The sequence below is a fragment of the Stylophora pistillata genome, chromosome 12, assembly GCF_964205215.1.
Source record: "Stylophora pistillata chromosome 12, jaStyPist1.2, whole genome shotgun sequence".
Taxonomy (NCBI): Eukaryota; Metazoa; Cnidaria; class Anthozoa; order Scleractinia; family Pocilloporidae; genus Stylophora; species Stylophora pistillata.
In genome coordinates, this window is record NC_142530.1 from 27135782 (window position 1) to 27159426 (window position 23645).

Here is a 23645-nt window from a genome sequence, read left to right on the forward strand (position 1 = left end):
ATTTATGAATTTACCAGTTCCTTTGAAGTCTTAAGTACAGTCCACGCTAGAATGCGCTCTAACGTGAGAACTTTTAAACCTAAAAAGTTACGAAAAGCGTTTTTAAGTATAAAAGGTTTCATGTCGGAACGAATCATAAGCTGTTTGAGCAATTGACTTCAACTCCAACTCTTTTTAAAACATTTAAAATATTCATGTAAGTGAATAAAATGTCTATTCCAAGCATTTTATTTTTGAATTTGTTTACCATAAATATCTAATTTCCGTAAAAATGGCTTAGTATTTCCTAATCGCCTTTTAGTTCTACCTTATCCAGTTTATTCTCTTGTTCAGATAGAAAACAAAGCGGATTCTCTGCTTTTCCAGATGTTTCCTTTACATAAACATAGATTTTTGTGGTGGACAGAAAGGGTACAAATGTCTACAACGGAAGTAGGATACTGTTATGAAAATTAAGAGCGTTTCAAGTCAGCCTAAATAATTCAGAACGCAGAAATTCATCGGCTTCCTCTCCGGAAATCTTTAGGAATGGGCTGAAATTTGGCCGGATGACAAAGCTTATTTCGTGAATAATGAGAACTTTAAGCCCTGATGATAGGAAAATAAACTACTTAGTGGAGAACAGACCCAACTAACTATCTATGATTCTTATTCAAGTGACGACGTTCCATTGGAAAAATAAATTAAAAGTGAATGGCCATCTAAGAACGAATAATAATAACAGTACTGCGAAGTTTTAGAACGCACCCTATGATTGGTTACTGAAAACGTGTTAGCGAGCTTTCGGTATCTTGCAGTGATGTAAAAAAGTTTTATAAATTTGAGGAAATCTGTGAATCGTTCGAGAAAATCAGCGTGCTACTGTGGTTTGATGCGTGAAGATAACCAGACTTAATCAAAATTACACTCAGTGTCTAACCAAAACGGTTTTTGTTTTACTCATCTGTTTTTTTTTCTCCATTTATTTCATTTTGATCTGCATCAAATAAGTTAAATCACTTCTTCCATGACAACACCTGTAGTTCCACCCCAACCTTCCGATGCTTATGATTTTACACAACATGGAAAATATCACAAAAAGTAATACGATTGGGCAAAAGTCAAGAGAATATGAACTGATATTCTCCTATCCTAGCTGAGAGTGGATCATGTTCAGATTTCATGCATCCATTCTTAGATTGCATGTAAAAAGGTCTATGACTGTATTTATGACTATATAAAAGTTTAGACGCTATGCCCACAGACGTGTTGTTATGCGGTAGGATTCATCAAGATACTAGAAGTAAAAAAACATCCGATTGTCATATCTTCGTTTGAAGGTGTGTGGTTTTTTTTTGTGTGTTTTTGGTTTGTTTGTTTGCTTGTTTTTTTCATTCTAACATATTTCCCCCAATGAAAAGAGAAGTTAGGTGAATATAATCGACAAAAATATGCGTGGTGTTTGTTTTTTTCTCAAGAGGGTCGCCAAGAGAACTTTCGGGAATATTATACCCTAACATGGAAAATAATTTATTAGAAATCGAGTTTACACCAAAACCATAACTATTCTGACATCGTGTTCCATCATAAGTAACAGAAGCTTGTTGCCGCTCGCAATGTTCTCCAAAACGACATTTTATTCCAATTCATTTATATTACTTTATAACAATTTACGCACCGAATTGACACTCAAGCAAAAACAAAAAAAATTAATTTAAAAAACCAATCACCACCCTGATAAATTTTCTGGTGATATTCAGGTTGTAAATTTATTTCATTGGCTTAAAATTGACTTTTTTTTTAATATTTACACGACACCTTTGTAATTGATTGAAAAAAAAAAGATAACATAACCTTTTAAACAAAAGCCAGTGATTTGTCAACGAAGAGGTTACACCACAAGAAACCTTCCTCGCTTGGCGTGCCCTCTTTCTTTTGAAACGCTTGCCTTTCTTTTTTTTGCAGCTGTCTTTAGTTTGTTTACAACTTGAGCCATGTCGTCTGAAGAGCAATAGAAGATAAAGGTGGGCCATTCATCACAGCCCTCTCCGTATGTAAACGTCCTCTCCACCAACCGCATTCCAGCTCGGCTGAATAATGTTTCTAATACGGGGAATACTGTTGGGCAAACAACATTGAGTCCTTTCTCTAGCGCGTAGCTAAAAGCGGAATGAAGAAGCAACTGTATTATGCTTGGTTGTGTGTCTCTGTGGTCCTTTGCTACTGCTCCTCGTTGCACCTCCACTAACTGTTGGTTGGCCTTTGAGCGGAGAATTCTCTTCATGGACGGTAATTGGCTGGCTGGGTACAGTTCGAGATCAAGCTTTCCTAATGAGTTGTTTCGTTGGACTGCACGAGTGACTCCGACCAAACAATCTTGTTTGTACGCTCCAAACCAAACGGATGAGTCGTCAAAAGCATCGCAGAGGATGGGTTTGTTTTGGTCGTCTTTATCGATACGAAAACCTGTCGGACAATCACCACGAAAATCCCATCCCATCTCACTAATATACACCTCGTATAAAAGACGTCTGGCTGCATTTATAGCATCACAGTCGTTCAAAATTCGGACACACAAATCCATCATTGAATCCTTAAAGCTTTGCTGTATCAGAGAGAAAACTTCTGATGATTGTGTTTTTGATGGTGTTCAGCGATACTGACAGGTTGTACAGGATCTCAAGGTAGTTATGAGTGTTAACTCCGCGCACTCTGAACTTTCCCGCCAAAGTACAGCAGCGGGCACCCCGCACGTGCTCCAGAGAATGTCTCATTGGTCATTTAGGGGCCTTATCCCAAATTTGGAACTCAGAGCGCGTGCATTCTCCAAAAGCTTACATCAATGCAGGAGTCTTGTGACCGGAGGCTTGGCAACCGACAACCCTCCCGACGGAATGTGCGAATTCTGGTTTGTCAAATTTAGAATCTATCTCTCGAATTTCGAACCTTACCAGTCTGGTAACTATGCTGTGAATCAAAATCAATCATTTGTTAGATGGTCAATCATCATAATAAAACAGGCGTTATCATCCCACCTGCACGCATCCATACAGATAAAACATGCAATGAATTACTGAAAACTAAGCTTGACTCCTCATTTTCAATGCTTTGTTAAATTTCACATGTAGTCAAAAGCCAAACAAAAAAAAAAACCAGAACTGTTCGCTGTCTTCGTTTTTTACATAAGTCTCGCCGTCTTTGATCTGATACCGCGATCTACAATAGACACCTCTGTACTCAGTTAAGTAAAATAAACCGACTCTTTCCCGTTCTATCTAGGTTTAAAAAGGGGATTGATTGAGACACAATTGGGCTGTCGAATTACCTCTAATAATATTTATGGGCTCTCGACAGGAAAGCATAATTTCAGATGTTAAAGTTAAACGCTGTGTTAGCGATATAATCTATTGACCACACACCCAGGGGTTTCAGTGAAAGCCAGTTGCCAGTGCCCTACCACTGTATCTAAGAACTCCCACCACCGTCTGTTTAGCTCGCGAGCAAGCTTCGTGTTTACGTTTCGCCGTACAACAAAGCCACAAACCTTATCAGCAGAATAAGCAGAATAAGCAGAGGGGGTTTAACGTTAAACTAAAATCCTCTGTTCAAAAGAAAATGTGACTTTATTGCCGAGTCTTTTGGAACCTAACGTTGAACATGCAAAGAATGGTTTCATTCGAGTTCAAGTTCAAGGTTTGTTTTTGTTTACTGTTGTCAAAAGTTTGTTTTATGATTTGAATAAAGACTTGTATTGATGACTGAAACTCGTGACTATTGTTAAGGCAACTGTGTTGTAGTCACTCAGTATGTGTGAATGGCCGCGGCCCGAGGGACTGGTAGTGAATGATTTTGGCAAAGTAAATATAGGTTTACTTGATGCAGGGATGATTCGGTAACACGAAAGCTCAGCGGTGCTTTAGATTTCAGATGACTTCTTGTAAAAGACTTTTTTCAATTTACCAAAAGGACTGTGAGTACATATTACCACCTAGCCAAAAACGGAACCCAAGGGGATGGCAAGCAATCGAAAACCCAAGTGCAACTCTACGATTAGCCTTAAAGTGCTACTGAAACGTAATTTTCATATCCGAGATTTTTGCAATATAATAGAGTTTGAACGTTATTTGCAAACGCTGTGTACTTTTTTTGGGCCAACGCATACCGGAAAGTACATTTTTAAGCATTCGAAGTTGACCGGCTGAGATCAAAATTGGCGGCCATCTTGGCGCGGCCAAAACAGCCGTGTGACGTCACTGATTGTGTACTTCTGTGAAAGAAGGGTAAAAGCATGGAGTGTGGCTTGCATGTTGGGAGGCCGAAAAAGAGGATTTCGGGCAAAATGCCATCCTCGTCTTATTCATCGGCGGCCACATCGGCATCTTGGCTATCTGCGAGAGGTTCGCCTGGATAGGAAGCAAAATTCCCGACTGATACCGAGAACGAATCTCTACCAGTCTATTTAGTTAATCGGCAACTGACGAGATCCACAAGATTAGGATCGAAACCGCGGTCTTGCCTGACCATCAACAGAAAATTTCGAAAGACATTATAACGGCAGATGGGCTACTAAACGCCTAGGGCCAAAGCAATGCCATTCAGAGAATGAGGAAAACATGGAAGCCTCATACGACACCGCCACTGAAGATGATCTACTCGGCAAGTCTGAGGATAACGAACAAATCCTTCTGTACCAAATGCCTAGCAGAACATGCCCAGAATCCCTACAATATAGGGCGAGGGCCAAAATAAGAGCAGACGAGGATTTAAAAAATGAGATAACGCAAATCCTCAACAACGCGGAGCAAGAAACAGTAAAGGCGATCATGTGCTTCTATGAACGTGAAATGGGTCGTTTTAATACCGAAATAAAGAAAAGAAAACGAGCCAAAACGGCTGGAACACTGAACACTAAGAACTGTAGTACGATCGAATCAGCGCGCGTGGCGCAAGCTGAAAGCAATCCAGACAACTTAACGATCGAGCCACTAAAAAAAATAGCTGTACATCTACAAAGGCGAACGATTCGAAAAAGACGCAATCCCTGATGTGCGTACTCAGTGCCATACATAAAGCAAATTCTCATGAAAAACTGGCATTTAATAGAAACACAACCACTACTGAGCGAACTATACAAAAATCCGCCGCTCGTACCTTACAAAAGAGGGCGGTCGCTCAAAGACATAATCGTGAGGGCTAAACTTTGAATAGGCTACTCTAAACACACGCTTGAGAGTCGTGTAGGCCTGTCAACCCCATTTTACGCCACCATCTTCCTCTTCGCTACTGGAGACAACTTCGCTTCGTTCAGAAGAAGATTCACTTGACAAAACTTCAATGTCTGCTATCTCCTTCGCCCCCGAATACAAACAAACAGTGAGTGAAATAAACCACGCTATCGGACTGAACACAACCAGTGACGTCATCAATCCATTTCGCTCGATACCAGGGCCCGGACATGGTTTTGTGTAAAATTTTTGATTTGAACGGTTAAAAAAGATATCTTTCGCTTTTTTTTGGCCAAAGCAAATTATCTCATGATGATCAGCATATTCAAAACTACAGGTTAGAGCAAATATTTCAGATACGAAAATTTCGTTTCAGTAGCACTTAAGTTAACAACAGATCAGTATGCAATATCAAGGATACTCTAAGTTGAAGAGGGAGCCCGTTGACTCGATAATGATTTGGTTTTCTACAAGTTTTTTATTATGATTTTTCTCACTCTTTAAACCTCTACACCTTAACATCAGTATCCATATTCTCCATACTGTTCTCTGTACATTTTCTAAGTTGCTGACAAGGAGAATTTGTTTGACAATCAACTTTAGTTAGCGATCATTTCCTTTATTCCCGTGACCTTAATGTTTGACTGAAGGCTGATATTGTAAGGAGAAATTAGATGCTGATCACTCTCAGGAGTCAAAGGGTAAAATGTACTAATGGCCACTCACGGCAGTGTACACGTCTTGTTGCATGAAAAGTTTGCGAAATTTATTACTGCCTTTAATTCAAAATACACTAAAATACGTCGCTAAGTTTCATTATGAAGCAATAGAGACAACACTATTCTATCTACGGTTCTGTAATTGACGCTGCGTACATATCTGTATGTAAATTTCTTAAGAAAACAAGTCGCTTAAAGTTGTTTTGGACTGAATTGCTTGTTTTCTATATAATCAAGACGCCTTTCCAATTTTCTGTCAGGCTTTTCTGACATTTCATGTCATTTTTTTCCTATTCAGACAGTGCAGTCGGATTGTATTGATCAACTGCCCTGGAGAGAGATTTTACCCCCGAAGAATTGTGAAAAAAACACAAGGATTTGCGTGTCTTGTTGTTTTTTGTTTCTTCATTTCCTTGTTTATTTTGTCGCTAATCAATATAAAAGATATAAATTATGTACAAATGCTTCTATATTACATTAGCCCTGACCCCCAGGAAATCTAAGCTGTGCCTCGCTTGTGTGATATGCTTTCACAATTTTATTCGAGATTAACAGCTATTGAAACTACGAAGGACAAGTTCGAAAGGATATTTCCAGGTACACTTTTACGTCCCAGATTCATCGCACTCTGTTGTTTGGTCGCACAGGATGTAAATGAGCCTAAAACTCACTCACGTTTATTTTCTCACTACTTAGAAGAGTCGCCTTAATCAAGAGTTTCATATATTTTTGTACGACACACAGAAACAGCGACTGATTGTATGAAGAGCTGGACATAATATTGAAGTCATGAACAAGTTATCTCTGAATGTACTGGTGACAATTATTGGCTCTTTTTATCCTCAGTGTACTTTATATTCATGATCGATAAGCCGCCGGTGCTGCTTGAACTTTGAAATTGTTCACTAGGAGAAATTCTTCATCGATCAACTTCAAGTATCAAAGGATTAACCGGATTAAGGCCTTTCTCTGAGTACAATGTCAATCATTCACTTTATAATGTTTAACAGTCGTCTTGACTGTGTCGTCCACATGACGGGCAGAACAATTAAAGTGCGATTCTTTTCCTAATTGAGGGTCAACTCAAGTGAAACCTCGATCACCTCGTAAATGTTTTACATAAAACATGGAAAAACGTGTTTCTTCTCTTTCGCATTCAATAAATCGTCTTCTAGGCCGGACGGATGATACGTATCCCGACAGAATGAAAGCGTATTCGTCAAACCTACCAGTATGCAATGAGAACAGAAAAGACATACCTACAGAAGTCAGAGCGGAAACCGCCGAACATGTCAGATCTTCATCACCGAGCCAAGCGCAATATCAAGGCATCTGTATTTTTCCCTGGATGCAGATTCGCAGAAGGAAACGTGATGAAAAGAAAAGAACGAGTAAGTAAATCTTCCGTTATCTTTCGTAAAAAATACCATGCAGCTAAGATATCATTTGAACCTTGTTAGCACTGGTGGACATTTCACAAGACAGTCTGACTTGTCTTGTTAACAAGCTGTCTTTGTAATGATGGTATAGGTTTACCTAAAAAAACCTAGATCAGCTCTAGGAATCTACGAAATAGTATACGCTGCGTCGTCACTGTTCAAAAAGTATTGAAGCGATCTAGAACAGTTGAGGTTGAGTAATCATTAATCGACGCGGATTTTTCCGTCGCCAAACTGTCCAAGCTGACAGACTACTGAAATCAATCCTTACCCAGCATGCCCAGTGCAATATTTGTGTGCTCTAAAGATCTTGAACGTTCTGATCTGATCAGAAAACTGTACGCAAGTCTAGTTAGACGAAAGAATTTGCTTCCTGTAATCTTCATTCGCAAGAATTTCTGTAAAATCGTCTTAATCAGCCTTAGCCTTTCATTCTTCGCTGCCTTGTAGAAAATGACAATGGAAGACATTTGTAAGAGCAGTGGATTCATCAAATTTATCTCCGATAATCACCTTCAGAAACAAGAATCAATAACTCTACGGTACTGCGTAAAATCTTAAGTTCTGATCCACGAGCATGTAAATTATAAATTTGACACATCTCTCGCCGGGGACACCTTTTAGCAAAGAGAGGCCAATTAGTCTTCCTGTTTATAAATGCTTTCATTGTAAAAATGTTTATTTTTACCCCCGCTGTAATTAAACCACCTTTTCGTTTGATATGTGGTTTAACTTGAAACGATAAATGTACGTCAAGTTACCTCTAACCTCCAGGTAATGAACGTGTACACGATCATGAATCAAAATTATTCCTACATTTCCACTATAGATTATGAATTATAGGTTACAAGGGTGAAGAGAAATTTAATAACATCAGCTGGTTGTGACATGTAGATTTAATTACCGGATTCGCAATGCTTTATTCATAAACAGCAGTTTTGACCGCCCAGTTAGCCCAATGGATAGTGTGCTGGACTGTTGTGCGGGAGGTCGAGGGTTCGAGCCCCGGCCGGACCAACACTCAAGGTCTTAAAATAATTGAGAAGAATTTGCTACCTTTCTATAACATCAAGAAATGGTTAGATATTCTAGTCTTCTCGGATAGGGACGAACAAATGGAGGTCCCGTTTTCTGCAGGGTTGGGGTAGGAAACGTTAATTTCCCACACACGAGATTACTGTGTGATAGATGTCCTCCCCTGGGGTGGGATGGGTGGGAAGGTGAGATCGATATGGACTGAAGTGGCTTCCAGAGGCACCTGAGAAAATGCCGAAGTCTGTTCTCAACCTTAACAACATCTCGTTGTAACAAACCTGTAATTCAGTTCTCTGCAAAAGGTTTGAATAAACATCATATTAGTATCATATTAGTATCATTCGGATGTAATTCTTCACATGCATACAATAGGTTTGCTAGGTGGTGTTTACTAACTGGTTGATATTCGTGTACGACAACTAACCATGAGCATAGGAGAAACATTGCATCACTACATCTGGAAATCACGCGCTTTGAAGAAGGGTATCATAGACGCTGTAAAAACAACATGCCCCTTTCTTTCTGATAAGTCACCCACCTAAGACTACGAGTTTCTAAACTCCCCCCCCCCCCCGTCTAAAAAAAACCCTTCATCCTTCCTCCTTTCGGCAGTAAGCAAAAGTATGGGGAAAATCATGAATACTCTATGGACCGGCATAGCCTAGTAGAGCGCAGAACTGCTATTCATTAAGGCTCGGTAACATATGTTATTACACGACTCGGGCAGTCAGAGGGCCAATAACTAAAATCAACCAATCAAATTGCTCTATTGCCGGTCAATATTCTCTAAGTATTGGACGGGGCACTGTCCCGAATGATCTCGCTGCGCTCGGTCCGCACTGTCAAGACCTCGGGCCGATATTCTCCCAGTACGGCCCTCGCGCTTGGTTAATAAGATATATATAATGTATCTGCAATCTCGAAGTTTGAATCATTCTCGCTTTCATTATTGTAGGTTTTTCAATCATCGAAGAACTGCAGAATCTTTGGTTTATGTATGTTACCTACAGCTGAGAGTTTTCGGCGAGCTACTCCCTCCACCTCTCACTGTTAAGGCCTACATGGGGGGGAGGGGGTGGGTATTAGAGCATTTATGTCATCTAGACATGGCTGCCATGATAATATACATGTTCAAGTAAAATCTAAATTCTATTCTCAGTTTGAAATATGTGTTGTTGAACAAGGTACTTAACAGTTCGAGAATCTTCAATAACTCAGCCCGAGTTTTTTTTAAGGAGTCAATCACATACAATGTAAAACTTCTCTGTTTTTAATAATACGTTGTCGTTTCTGGTCTTTTCATGCATTGTCTTTACTTGTCAGCCCTAGACAGTTATTATCTCGAAGGGTTTCTCTATGCTGAACGACTTAAAGGTATCATTCATCCATCTAGTTCGTGAATCATAGCACATTTAACAAATGGTAAACACCACAGCGTACACTATTGAGTTATGGATGCACGCGGGAGGTTGCTAAGCACGAAAGAAGCGTAAGAGTCGCTCGAGGCGATAGCCGAGAGCGACTCTAGTCTCTTGAGTGCTCAGCAAACCTCCCAAGTGCATCCATAACTCGATAGTGTACGCTGTGGTGTTTACCATTTGTTTTATAACATAACATTGATACATTGTAGCTAAAGAGTTCCCTTTTATTTAACAAATCTTACGTGACCAGAAAAAAACAAGAGCGCGCGGAAAAATAGTCTTTGCATTTGCTCACGTCAGCAGCGTACACCCATGGGAAAACGGGGGACGCTAAATTGACCAATCAGAGTGCGCGCTTTACTTTGGTTATGTTATAATTGCCCTTCTCAGAAATCTCGCCACGCCTCTGACAATCAGCTACTGCCATCTCTGACCCAACGACTTGAAAAATCGTGATGTAAACTTTACTCTTTACAGATGTTAAGTTTATGTTTTTCCGTTTTATTCCTTACACCTTTTCTATACCTGTCTCCATGTGGGTAAATATTAACAGCAGTAGGTAAGCTATAGGACTAATCAAACCAGTAACATAACAAGCGTCCTTAAACCCTCATTCAGTCACGTCTCGTTTCATCCTAAAATTCTATTTTCAATTTTTAATATAAATAACTTATCAACTCTTTTAGGGGCACATTCGACGCTCAATTCATTCATCATCAACTGTCCTTTTAGAGCCCTCTGGCGACATATAACGCCTCCTCAGTATTCCAACAATTACACCGATCCTGCTGACACAATTAGGGACATGGGCATACAGTCCTTCTAAGCTGATTGAGAGTCTCTGCCCCCCGTTTGCTTTTCCCATTTTATCATTATCCATTCTCAACTTCTGTCCAACCCAGTTTCCTTTCTTTTCAGCCAATTTAGGTCGTAAAACTTTTTTTTTATAAATGAACAATTTCAAAACTGATACTCTTTTTTTTTTGCGAGACTACGTGTTACATTGACGAAACTTTACAAATGCATCCAATTTGGAGCAAGAGTGTTTTTCTTCAAGATAAATCCTTACATTCGTTCGACATTTTAAAGAATGTAATATAGTTTATTCTTAATAAATCGTCCTCTCCTCACTGGTCCTATCTGTTATTTTCCGCCTCAGCAATATCGTTTTTTAAGTTTTCCTTCTGTTTTAATTAAAGGCTTTTCTCTGCATGTCAAAAACAACCCAAAGGATTATACGGGATAACTCCTTCGTAACAAAATTGTTCTCTTCTGGATATTTATCATCAATATTATGATTATAGCTATCCCTATTATTATCCTCATTGTAATTGTGTTCGACTCAAGGAGAACGCAAACTATTCGCGTCGCTACTTTATGGATGCTGTACAATTTCGAGGTTTGGGCGCCATCTTGGTTTGGCTGACTATTCGCCTCGATTTCATGCAAGAGCTTCGAGTCCCGCATTATATTAGTCCACCTTCTCAGAAAATCCGCAAAATAAAAAAAAAATTTTCTAAAGCAGATAAAAAGAAATTTTAAGTCCATGATCAGCATTAGTTATTATTATCATCATTGTTATTATTATTTTAACTTTGTTTTATGGTTTGTAGAATTACAACATAATTTTGAAGAGTGGACCATCAAAAATATTGTGTCCGTTACGAAGCAAAAAAACCCTCAATTTTAACTCAACAAGTAGTAATTATTTTTTCCATCAGAAATACTTATTACGAGAACATTGCAGTGCTCCTATAAAAACCATTTCTGTTCTTAGTTTAGATCATATACCTATAACCCCGAAAATCAATGTGAACATCCCCGTTTTTTAAATACTTGATCAGAATCAAGAAGGATCAGAATCTTTTGCATGTTGAAAGGCCGGAGAATCAATGCTGTTGGTTGATAAGCTCAATCATTTCACGATAATTGAAATAGTGCAGTCGAAGGGCGCGTTCCTCAAAAGTTCCATGAAGTAAACGCGTCAGAATATCTAAAAACCAAATCTATGAAAACTTGGCGCGGTGTTTAGCTCTAAAACCATGCATTCCATTCTGTTTCACTTTCAAGTCATATTTTTAACGATTGAATTTCAAATTTATTATCTCGGACTTGAATGAAACACAGGAAACAAAAAAATTTCTTTTGAGACCAGTGACTAGCATCTTCGAGAAATGGTTGCCAAAACGGAGAGAAGTCTTGCATTTGCCACACGCACTAGCTCTAGTCTTACGCCAACTTATGCGCGGCCGGATCAGATCGCTGATAAACGTTTCACGCGGGAGTTATACCAGGTTTTCAATTGTGTCGCCCGATTTTTTTTTAAACCAGAAATAACCAGTTTCCCGCTCTAATTAGAAGTAACAAGTACTTTTATCCCGTAGACACAACGGCTCGTTTAGGCGTTAAGGCGTTTCATTTGTCTTTTAGCGAGGGATATTTAAGTCTTTTCCTGTAACCAAAAAAAAAAACAATATCCTATCGCCACCACCAGACAGAGAGGTGTCATTTTTCTTTACGGCAGCTAAATTTCTGTGCTTGTATTTTTTACCTGAGTTCCATAATATCTTTTATTGGGAGCCCATCACTAACTTTTATCTAGATTTTGTGGCAGGTTAAATTAATTTTGCTGAATTACGCAACAAAATAATCCTCTCTCGATTAATGAGCTAGTTTCAGGTTACGAAGGTTAAATCGACGATGGAGATCGTTCTGAAAGCATGAAATCGTTTGTCGACGATCGACTTCCAGCTCCACAGACGAATAATTAACCATCAGACGTTAGCTCAGTTTTCAAAACTTGCTGCAGCGGCCTGGGTTCTATTTCTACCATTTGGGTGATGTGATCCCACCATTAAGTAGTGTAGGGTCTATCATGTCCCGAAACATGCCTGATTTATCAGTGAGCCTACCTACATTGCGATTAACTCGACAGTCTTTTAATTGCCTGCCAAAGAATTGCAAGAGTTAGACGACTTTTCTGTTGGATTTGCGCACGCTCTGATTTTCTGGCGATGATTCATACCCCACCCACTCCCTTAGGAGGTACTCGTCTCAATTCTTGATAGGGGGTCGGGCGTAAGAAGCTATGCTCGCGCTGAACGGTCTTCGATAAATCATAATGGGTTGGAGAGGGGAGGGGGGCGATTGGACAAAGCTTCGAACAAAGTAAGCCGGTGATCATTCGCTTGATCCATTGGTCGCTTAAGCTTTCACGTAAGAACTTTTTTGTGACCATGAACTTTGGTATCCCCAGCCGCATGTTGATATCCCGAAGTCTTTAAACGAAGCGATCCAGATATTTGCCGCTGTGTGGCTATCCTAAACATTGAAACAAGAAGACTCAAAGCCTTCCTATCGTCTCTGTAATTTCACGACTTACTTCAAAGGCGAGAAAATTTCTGTCTTTGTATTAAATATTTATTGCCCTTAAACTAATTAACATCAGACATTGGTGCGCCAACTAAAATTTTTGGTCAAATGATCTGTTATGTGCTATTTCGGTAAATACATAGGTCCACACGACTTTGTTTTTACGAAAAGAGTAGATAAATATCCATATTCCGTTTCCAAGACCATGTAACACGCTCGTATCGTACATTCGATATTGTGGCAAAATAGACATAACTCTGACTTCACCTCTAGCACTCATTGTCACGCGGGATGGATGCTTGGAGTCCGAATGTCTGGCACTTATTCTTCCTTGTTAATTTGAATTTCAAAAAAAGAATTCGCATTTGAACATACCGCCGATATGTGTTGGACGGCGCATTGTGTAAATAGATTGTGACTATGGCGTTTCAATCCAAAATTACCGTAAAAATGTACTGGTCATTAATCCTGGTTAAAGACCGTAACGGCGGGAGATAAGTGCTGATCGGCTTAGACGATTAATAAGTGATAATCAATAATGCCAGTGGCTGTCTTCGAGGATTTAGTAACTGAAAAACACCATTGATATCGAACAAAATAAAAGGATTGTTTCTGGAATCGGAAGTGAGTAAGCAATTTAGATGTTCGTTCGAATTTCCATTCTCCTTGAGACAAATAACATCCAACTTTTGCATTAAATCAGAAACAGCGAATCCCTTTCAGCAGAAAAGAACTTAAATATCCAAATGAATACAAACTAAGTTTGCCGCCGAGCCTGATTTTTCATATGGCTCATTTTCACTTAATATTTAGAGCTTCTTTACGGCACCTTTGCACATCTAGAACCACACCGACAAATTCTTTGTTTCATAGGAAAAGCTTTTGATAAAATTACCAGAACAAGCGGCAAATGACTCTGTTTATGACAGAAAATTCGGTTTGATCGATGAGGTATCAAACCAAACTGGGCGAAGGCAGACAACAAACACGTACAAGACTCCACTTTGCTTAATCTTTTAATTTGGTTTTCTTCCATTAAACTCCTCATTTCTGTTTACGAAAGCTATTAAAAACTTGAGTTTTTAACAAGAGCTTAGCGAAGATTAATTCGCTAACAGACATTCGAAATTTGTATCTTGGTAAATCTCTTTTCAACGGGAGGTTACTGAGTCGAGTTTCGATTAATTTTTGTTACATAATTTGTACAACTGTGTATTTGTAGAGTTAAAAGGGAATATCACTTTCTCGAGATAAGACAAGCCGCATTTAATAGCACGGTGTGCTGATACAAAATGTTCCGACTGTTAAGAAGATTTATATTTCCGCTCTTGGCATCTTCAAATTCCTTCAGAAAACGACGGCTTGTCGAAAATGATGAATTACTCGGAAAAACTCTCTCAACTCTTTGTGTATCTCGTTACATGCCATAAGTGAAATCTCGAGGCACTTCTAAGTAGTTTGATTGGTTCACGGTGAATCACGTGCTCAAAGATAATACATCTTTCTTTCTTTAGTTGTTGGAGTTCGGACAATAATGCGACTTTACCCATCGAGTCTTGTCAACAGCGGGGATCGATTTTAGTACAGAGGTCAAAAAACTCGTCAACTTTGTATTGTCTACTATCAAAAACAAATTCATCTTCTTCAAGACCCGTGTTTAAAAGCCTGGTGTGTAGACAGTGAACATGCAGAAGGCAAATACAGAGCGTTGCCAAGGAAAAAACCACCACGACACGGAGTCCGATGAGACATCTTCTCCTAACTCGTGCAGCTCGTGCGAGCGCTTGGACGATGATGCCACTGAATTACCGTTACAAAATGCGTCCACGGAAAACGGCCTTCAAGAAATTTACCCTTGGATGAAGGAATTTCGCTCAAAAGGTACAAACCAACTTATAGCAGTTGTAAGTGATTTTTTTGTCCCAAACATGAACGATACCTTCGTATGTGGGCGGAGGTCAAAAACAACCCCTTCGTCGTAAAACTGAGTTCTGTTGTGATATTTCGAAAACTGCAGAAAACTCTTACGAATTATTAGGAATCGCATAAAATAAGTTTGGATGAAGAGCGTTTGTTTCGTGTTAAGTTCTTTAATTGTGGATTAGCGGGAAAGAATAGCGCCAAGAATGGACTCGCCAGTATGGCGCTTCTTCATTGTGAAGCAGTTTGCCTCGCCATTCGAAGGTGCGAACCGTACTATTTGTGATCCTTAACAAACAATCCAGTTATTCTACCGGATGGATCTTTTATAAGAGAATTACTTGCATTGTTTTGTTATGCTAAAGCAATTTTCTGTGGTGTTTCGAAGCCTTGACACGTCGTTGGCGCCAGAAGGAAAAAGACCAATCGATACGCCATGTTCAAATGTGTTGTAATCCCTTCCCGCTTGCTGTGCGGGGCAACAAATCTTGTTGTAAGTCTCCGATTTGTCGTGATTAACCACAAAACAGTCTCTTGTCAGATACTTTTGCCTTCCTTCCCCAGTATTGTGCTTTTCGAGATCTACTAATGCGACAATATTTTGAATTAGCGTTTTTTTCTCGAAGCATGCCCTATTGAATTCCGAGGGCATCAGATCATGTATTTTAATGAACGGTTTCCTCTAATTTGAAGGAAACCCCTGAAAAGTATGTCTTGTTGTTCAAAGAACGCTGGCTTTTATTCTATACAGTCCTTAAACAAAATCCTCTGCCCAAATCTGTACTTGAATTGATTTAGTGCCGTTGAATATTGCGCTAGTAGTTTCTTCGACCTGTAACATTTCAAGTTAATGCCATTACCAAAAAGACAAAATGCTACGAAATAGGACAGTTAACGGTATTCTTTATTTCACCTTAAGGAGCTACTTGTACGCTTCGAATTCGGGTTTTCTACTGTAAAAAGCTGCAGTTCAGAGTTTAATATATGAAGACACTTTCTCAGCCAAAATTCCGGCGCATGGATTCTCTATTTCTTTATATCGACCACTGTGTCGTACGTCTCCACTTAGTTGTTAGTTTTGTGGGATAAGTCGGGTAAAAGGAAGTTGTTTGCATATGTCTACAACAATGTAGTGAATTAATTCTTTAATTAGAAGGTATTGAGCTTAAACTTACTGCACGGGCAAAAGAAGAATTAGCACCGAAAGAATTTAATTGCAAGTATTTCCGGAGTAGAACAATCTTTGTGATCTACACCTAAACAATGGTCGTGAAGCTCTAGTAAGAGCTATGCTATTAAATCAAGGTTTTGCTTGAAGAGATATTCATTGGAATCACTGAGTATATATTATGGAAAGGACAAGATGTATTTTGCGTATAGATAAACAAGATAGATGACACTATCACTGCGCTGTCCTTGTCGATTCTAGTTGATCAGTGTTAAAAGTATACTGCTTTGAGAGGTTATCATTTTTGTCTCAGTGTACGTACCCAGGCAGTCTAAACCTTTTTTTTTTATTCATTTGCATTCGTACTAATAAATATTCCTTTGTTTACAGGAGCGCCGCAAGAAAAAGCTGGTGATGATAAACTTAATCGAACTATATACAGCACAAGGCAGTTAGTCGAATTGGAAAAGGAATTCCATTACAACAGATACCTTTGCAGACCGCGTAGAATCGAAATTGCGCAGTCGCTCGGACTAACTGAAAAACAGGTCAAAATCTGGTTTCAGAACCGTAGAATGAAATGGAAAAAAGAGAACAAAAGTGTTGAGAAAGCCTTGGAAAATGAAATTCAACAAAGAGTGCGACAACTAAGCGCGCAAAATCCAAACGGTTTCGGCAGTTTATCACTGATGAACTTAAACTCACATCCTAACTCGTCGGTTTTCAACGAATCAAACTCTTTTCAGCGAAGCTACAATCCGTATTCTACTCCAATGCAAAACTACAATGGAGGAGGATTCATGGAAAGACCAAGGGCGATATGGAGTCAAGGACCACTGCAACATTTTTAGTAATTATTAATTATCAGTGCAGCCGCCGTTAGATGCTGGCTTCCTGTTGTACATTTTTTCGACAACCTCGTGTGCGATACTTCGCCCAACGAGGAATAGAATTAACACTTTGAAATTGAGTTATAATTCTTCGATGTTATTTACAGTCGACAAAGTTATTTCATTCCTGTTAGAGACTCGTGGTTTTATTGTGAGCGATGTTTATTTATTTTCCGTTGTGAAACGATGTCAGTTAAATTCGGGTTAGTTTGAAATCGAATGAAGATTTGAGTTAGTGTTTTGTACACATTCCTTCCTCGACCTCTTGTAGCTAGTACCTCCCTCATTTATTGTCTTTCGCATACAATGCTAAAATAGAATGTGTATGATATCAGGTCTTTTCCTTTAAACTCTTTCTGTTCATATTTATGGCAAGAATATCACACGGTTGCAAATGCGATAAAATTAATTCCGGTTGTGAAGTAGTTTTTAACGCCCTGTGGGTTCCAGAAGTTGTCGCCTTCCCCATAAAAATGAATCGTAGCTAAGTAAGGGAACTTGTCAGTTGCAATGTTTGGGATACAAGCTCTGACAAGCTGATATGACTCGTACATTGGACAGTATATTTTGTCGTCTTCCATCACTCAAATATAGGTCAAGTTAGATGCCTTGCTTGTTGTCATTGCAATTAATTTGTTCCTGTTTGTGAAGTAAATGCCTACAATGATACATCAAATGCACAATTGATTTCGGCTGCCCCCTTAATAATTATTTTACATTCTTTCATTCTTGCATTTTATTGAACGCAACGTTACTAAACTAACGTGAAACTTTGGTTACTATGGCATCAATTATTAGTTTGAACTGGCAATTGCGTCTCATATCTATTTAATGAATGAATATTTTGAGGTTTTATGTTATGGTAATATATTTTAAAACCATAAGTTATTCAGGTTGTTGTTGTTAAATGCACGAAGTTGACAGAAAATGGACAATAAAAAATCAGGCGTTTTGCTCTAAATGTTTACGATATTTTTCTTGCACCTAAAGCAACTTTCACCAAAACATGTATACATTTACATGGAATTGAGAGGTCTAAATCAACTTAGAGCTTTCCTCGGGCTTCTTCTATAATTACATACAAAAGTGATTTGTGGCTAAGATTTTTATTATTTTTTTCTCTCTACTGTGCCACATTTTGAATTCTGTCCTTCCTATTTTTCTTTGTATGACGGTTGTTCGTATTGTTGGTGATATTGTTGTTTATGGTGGTCCATTACTCTGTGTCTCTCAGTTACGCTTCAGTTTTAGTCCAAATTTCTTTGGCATACTAATATTCGTGTTGGACTGAAAACTAAGCCTGAAATGCAACTTGTAGCAGTTTAATGAGAGCTAAAGAACTAGAGACTGTTCTCAGAGAGAAGGTTAATCTAGCGTCGATTTATTTGACCGCACCAAGACTTAACGAAAATTGTTACCGATGTCTGGACGAAGGTTTTTTTCAGAAATGGTTTTCTTAACTTGAGTTTACCTTTGATTTCCCTAGGCCATTACTACTATGTACGTGTTCAACAAAAAATTTTAGCAACCGGCGAAATCAGTAAAAAAACCCGTATTAATGTGACGTACCTTCCAAAGGTCGTCAGAAGATCAACCGGCTTGCGGGATGATCATTCGACCGCATGCGCACGACCTGGGACCTGTCTCGTTAGCTGAATCATGGTAGACAAACTTGTTTTGAAGTAGAGGTCAAAAAAAAAAGCACTAAACTTTATGCTATCTCCTTTCGGAAAACATCTGTCTTGCTCATTACCGCAACTGTTCGTGGACAGTAAGTGATGGAAAGAGCAAGCAAGCAGTGTTGCCAAGGTAAAAACGCCAAAGGCAAGGAGTTCGACGTGATCGCGTCATCCCAGCGTGTCACCCCGAGTTTTGAGAGTGAGGCTGTTAATAGTTTACCACAAAACGACTCCGCGGGAAACAGCGTTCAAGAGATATATCCTTGGATGAAGGAGTTTCGCTCGAAAGGTAAGACGACGGTTCCGTAAACTCTTTTTTAGGTCAGAGAACAGGAACAGGGAGGGTGGGCGGAGGTCTGAAACAACCATTCTTTGTGCAACTTATTGGCCTGCGGAAATGTTTACGAAAATCGGAAATGAAATCATGCGAACCAAGAGATAAATCAGCGGTTGAGTGTAGACGAAGACTGTTTGCACGCTGTAAACTTCTTGAGTGGCGGATTAGTAAGATTGTTGGCTCGTAGCTCTTGTAGTTCTTCGCCGGACAACATGGCGATTCGTCTAGATGCTTCGTCCGTCACTGACGGAAGGTAAGAGCTACATTTTAACGAAAACTTACATAGCTCGTCACATCGTGCTGTTGGAAATCCCTGTCAGAAAGAGAGAGACTTTTAACATCTTTCATTTTCAAAACGGAATTTGAGATCGATGCTCAAAGAGGTTGTCTGAGAATTCTGAAAGGTCCAGGTTTTGGAGCCGTTTCGTAGCCGAAGCGAATCGCGTTAGAATAGAAGCAAATTATCTATCCTGGCTATGTGGAAAATTTGTTATTCTATAGCAAATGATTGCGCTTATAGACCTTGCAAAAAGGATCTCTCCATCTCAAAAGGGTCAACACGTCTTTAGCGTCCGTGGAACAAAAACCATTCGATCGCTATAGCTAAATATGTTTTAATCTCTTCCTTCTTGCTGTGAAGGGCGACAAATGGCATCCTATGTTGTTTGACCTTTCTTTCCCAAGATTTTGCGTTTTGTGGGTAGAAAGACACAATAATGTCACGATATTTCACATTTCGTGATCCATTCGGATTGCTCGTGCTGCGCTGCATGCCAAATGGCATTGCCATTCGCGGTCATGATTCCGAAGGACTAACGAGTTGCATGCATTGAACAGTTCACTCGTATTTTAGCCATTAAAGGTAGACATATTGTTCTTTGTTTACCACGGAAAATAAACTCGGGATTGTGAATTTCAGAGCGTTAAATTTCTAGGATATTCTCTGCTGTCTACGTGCTTGTACACTTATGACGTGGAATTTTTGCTTTCTTATGCGGATTTTGACGCTGCTTCATAAACAAATGTCTTTTTAACCGCTTTATAAAAACAAAATTATGTTCACAAATTTTCAAAATGATAATTATTCAGAGTTTGAACAATCTATGTGTATTTCTGCCATCTCTTTGAATCAAGTAAGCTTGCAATTTCCAGTTAATAGCTATTACTTTCATCATAAACCCCCTTGCTGCTAAATGCAACATATTTAACGGTGCTTACTGTCTTATTTCGCCCTGTATGAGGTATCATTTTTGCAACAATTCCTAGGAATAATTGAGAAGTTTGTCTCCTCGGTTTTCTCTGCGTTGGAACAGAACTATGTTTCCCTGCAACCAATGTCACACATTTCTCTCAAAGGATTTCAGTTTTCAGTTTTGTAAGCCGAATGCGCATGATTTGTATGCATGGTGATATCGCATTTAAAAACTTACTTTGGTCATTGTCATCTTGCAATGAAATTTCCTTTTGCAGCTTTTTATAAACTTGCGTCGTCAAGAAAAAGTTTGCTTATTGAATTAGATTACACCTTGGTTTTACTCAACATGATCCATGGAGTCTGCTTGAAAAACTACAAGTAATTACTACATATACATTGATTCTAACGGATGAGATATATCCGGTCCAGTGTAACTCCGGCAAATGCTGTATAAAAATACCGAACGATAAAGATTTATTCTGTCTAAAAATAAATCACACGCACAACAGTCAGACTCTAACAGAGGGCCATTGTTTAATTTCAAGGGTGGAGCCATTTTTCCCTATAATTAGAACTAGCAATCTGACGTGGAAAAATCACGAACAACAATTACAATTCTGCTATCTCTGTGTTTAGGAGCAGCGCAAGAGAAAGATAACACAAAGCTCAATCGAATCATCTACAGCACAAAACAACTGGTAGAATTGGAGAAGGAGTTCCACTTCAACAGATACCTTTGCAGACCGCGCAGAATTGAAATCGCTCTGTCGCTTGGACTCACCGAGAAACAGGTCAGAGTTTGGTTCCAAAATCGTAGAATGAAATGGAAGAAAGAAAGTGAATGTGTAGAGAAGGCACTAGAGAATGAAATCCAGGAACGAATAAGACAACTCAGCACTCAAAATGCCTTTGGAAGCCAGTTATCTCTGTTGAATATGATGAACGTGCAACCAAACGCGCCCCCACTTAACAAATGGATGCGCCCTATCAATCAATATTCTGTTCAAATGCATCTGAACCACGATGCAAGACTTAGGGACAAGCCGAAAGCGATCTGGAGTAAAGGACCGCCAGGTCATTGGTGATTGCCAAGCATCTGTTTTGGGAATAGGACTTCCTTTGGTTCCCAACCAGCATTCACACCTCGTAAATTACATTTAACTAATTTACAGCTCATTAATCTTGTTTCGGTTCTAGTTCTGTTTACAATGAAGGAACGCATGGGAAGATTCATTTGCCTTCTTGTGACGTTGCGTATATCAAAGGTTCTGTTTAATTCGCACAGTTGCATTATACACGAGATATTGAAAGGGTCGTTTTAATTCTAGATTTAATACTTAGATCGTCTTTATACAATTTTATATTTAGTTATGCACAAAAATAGCGTATTCACCTCTTATTAACACTTCAAACTGAAGAAAACGAAAGATGGATAATAAACTGTACATGCAGACATACAGGCAGAGATAACACGATTAACATGCGTGAATTGCAAGTTGAGAATTGAAAAGATACGAGATACCTTTTTCTTCTTAAGAAATTTCCACAAACCTCAACTCGTACTTTATTTAAGAGCTCCTTCAATATCCACAATTTGTGACCCATAACAGACCGAAAAGAAAAGTGTCATACAACATTTTCAGTGCAGAGCTCAAAATCAAGCTTTTAATTTGTCGGCTTTATCAAAAGTGAGTGTAGAAGCCGTGTTTGGTCGGCTTCCAGCACTATTATATTGCTCAACTTCACTTGAACGATGTTTTCATATCTCGAGCTCAATCTGGCTGAGCTTCTAAGTAGACAAGAAGTCACAAACTTTACCTTTATGCATACAGCTAGTGGCATCTTTCAATTAAATCTTATGTCTGAAACAGAATAATTTTAAATAGAATGAATGTGTGCATTTTAATAACCAAAGATTAACTTATCCGTTTTTTACACATTTTGTTCGGTTCATTGTCGTGTCTCTGTGTAGTAGAGTAATTTAGGGCAAATAAGTCTCCGTCCCCGCTAATAAGTCTCCGTTATTTCACTAAATGTTTCGTTAGCGCACCCTACACCACTCGACAAGTTTTTATCTCGTTCCCACAGTGCCCTTGTCACATTAGAAGGAGAAACAGTTTTATTGTTATGAAACGCACAGGAAGTGGCTTTAGTGGCCCGGAAAGCAAAAGCGTAGAAGCGTAGGTGGCAACACGAGACTTTTTTGTGTGTTTCCACCCGCCTACCGAGACCTCTAGGTACTTCTTAGGTAAACGGCATGCAGGATACTAGTTAGCAATCTGATAATACCCTCGAGATTTATATCGATCGCGTGATAGTTAATGAGGGCGAAGCTCGACCAGATATCATCATGCATAGGAATCGAAAGCGAAAATCTTTGGTTTTAACAAAAATCTAAAGGCTGTTCAAAACTTTACAAAAAAGGAAAAAAAAAACAGATACATGTTTTAATTTAATTTTTTTACAACCCCACATTTTATGTTACTCACTCTAATCAGTGTCCATTACTGAATCGACAGCGAGTAGCGTAGCCAATCAGATTGCAGTGTTTGTGATATAACACTAGAAGATTTACACTCATATCTATGGTAGAGAATCCCGCAACTCCCGCACGCATGCAGTTTGCATGAGATAACTTCAAATTATGTAATTGGCTTAGAAGACAAAAGTTGTCAATTTTAATCTGAAGAATTAATAGGGAGCTTAAAGCCTAATGTCCTGTGGAATGGGATGGAGTAGTGAACGGTCAAAACCTTGCTAAAGGCTTGCGGATCGAGCTGAATTTGAAGGGGGATCGGTTTATTGCAAAAGCTGGCGATAAAGTTTTAACACTAGCTGCTTTTTGTAAAAAAGCCAGTGTCGAGGAAAGCTTTCGAAATATTAATCTTCGTGTGTGCGTTGTATTTATTCGTGTTTTTCTCGTTGTCACGTTCCCACCAATCACGTAGCTCCATTTTCTGCCTTTAAAAGCACACACAACCCACAATTCCTCTATTCGCTCCGACGAAGGGCTCAGGCTAACGCTCGAAACGACAGCTTTTATAACCGTAACGGTGGCCAATTTACCATTTCAACTTTGTTGATATATTCAAATTATTTGTTAAAATTTGTTTGTTGATGTGACCTGGGATCACCAAATGCTGCAAACAAGCTGTACTACACACCGGTGAACATTCTGTATTAAAATAAAGCTTACCACTCGAACCCAGACAGATCAATTGGAGTTTCCTGTAATTGTTTAAAGTGTTTTAAGTGAAATAATTGCT

At 39.0% G+C, this 23645-nt stretch overlaps 3 protein-coding genes across 4 annotated transcripts; 2 read left to right on the top strand and 1 right to left on the bottom strand.

Annotated features, from left to right (window-relative positions):
* Positions 1-1598: 1598 nt before the first annotated feature.
* Positions 1599-2566, bottom strand: LOC111341718 (uncharacterized). Its single transcript, XM_022948710.2, has one exon. The coding sequence runs from the start codon at positions 2564-2566 to the stop codon at positions 1871-1873; it is 696 nt and encodes a 231-aa protein (XP_022804445.1). The 3' UTR covers positions 1599-1870.
* A 4390-nt stretch (positions 2567-6956) lies between these two features.
* On the top strand, positions 6957-18129 carry LOC111341987 (homeobox protein Hox-C5a). Of its 2 annotated transcripts, none has more exons than XM_088742098.1 (2): positions 6957-7314; positions 16669-18129. In XM_088742098.1, the coding sequence occupies exons 1-2, from the start codon at positions 7050-7052 to the stop codon at positions 17127-17129; spliced, it is 726 nt and encodes a 241-aa protein (XP_088598224.1). In that variant the 5' UTR covers positions 6957-7049; the 3' UTR covers positions 17130-18129. The 2 variants fall into 2 exon arrangements, with proteins under 2 accessions (XP_088598224.1, XP_022804770.2); XM_022949035.2 differs by lacking the exon at positions 6957-7314 and adding an exon at positions 14692-15071.
* Positions 18130-18815: 686 nt separating this feature from the next.
* LOC111341326 (homeobox protein Hox-B6b) lies at positions 18816-22321 on the top strand. The gene is made up of 2 exons (XM_022948288.2): positions 18816-19136; positions 21016-22321. The coding sequence occupies exons 1-2, from the start codon at positions 18947-18949 to the stop codon at positions 21462-21464; spliced, it is 639 nt and encodes a 212-aa protein (XP_022804023.2). The 5' UTR covers positions 18816-18946; the 3' UTR covers positions 21465-22321.
* Positions 22322-23645: the final 1324 nt, after the last annotated feature.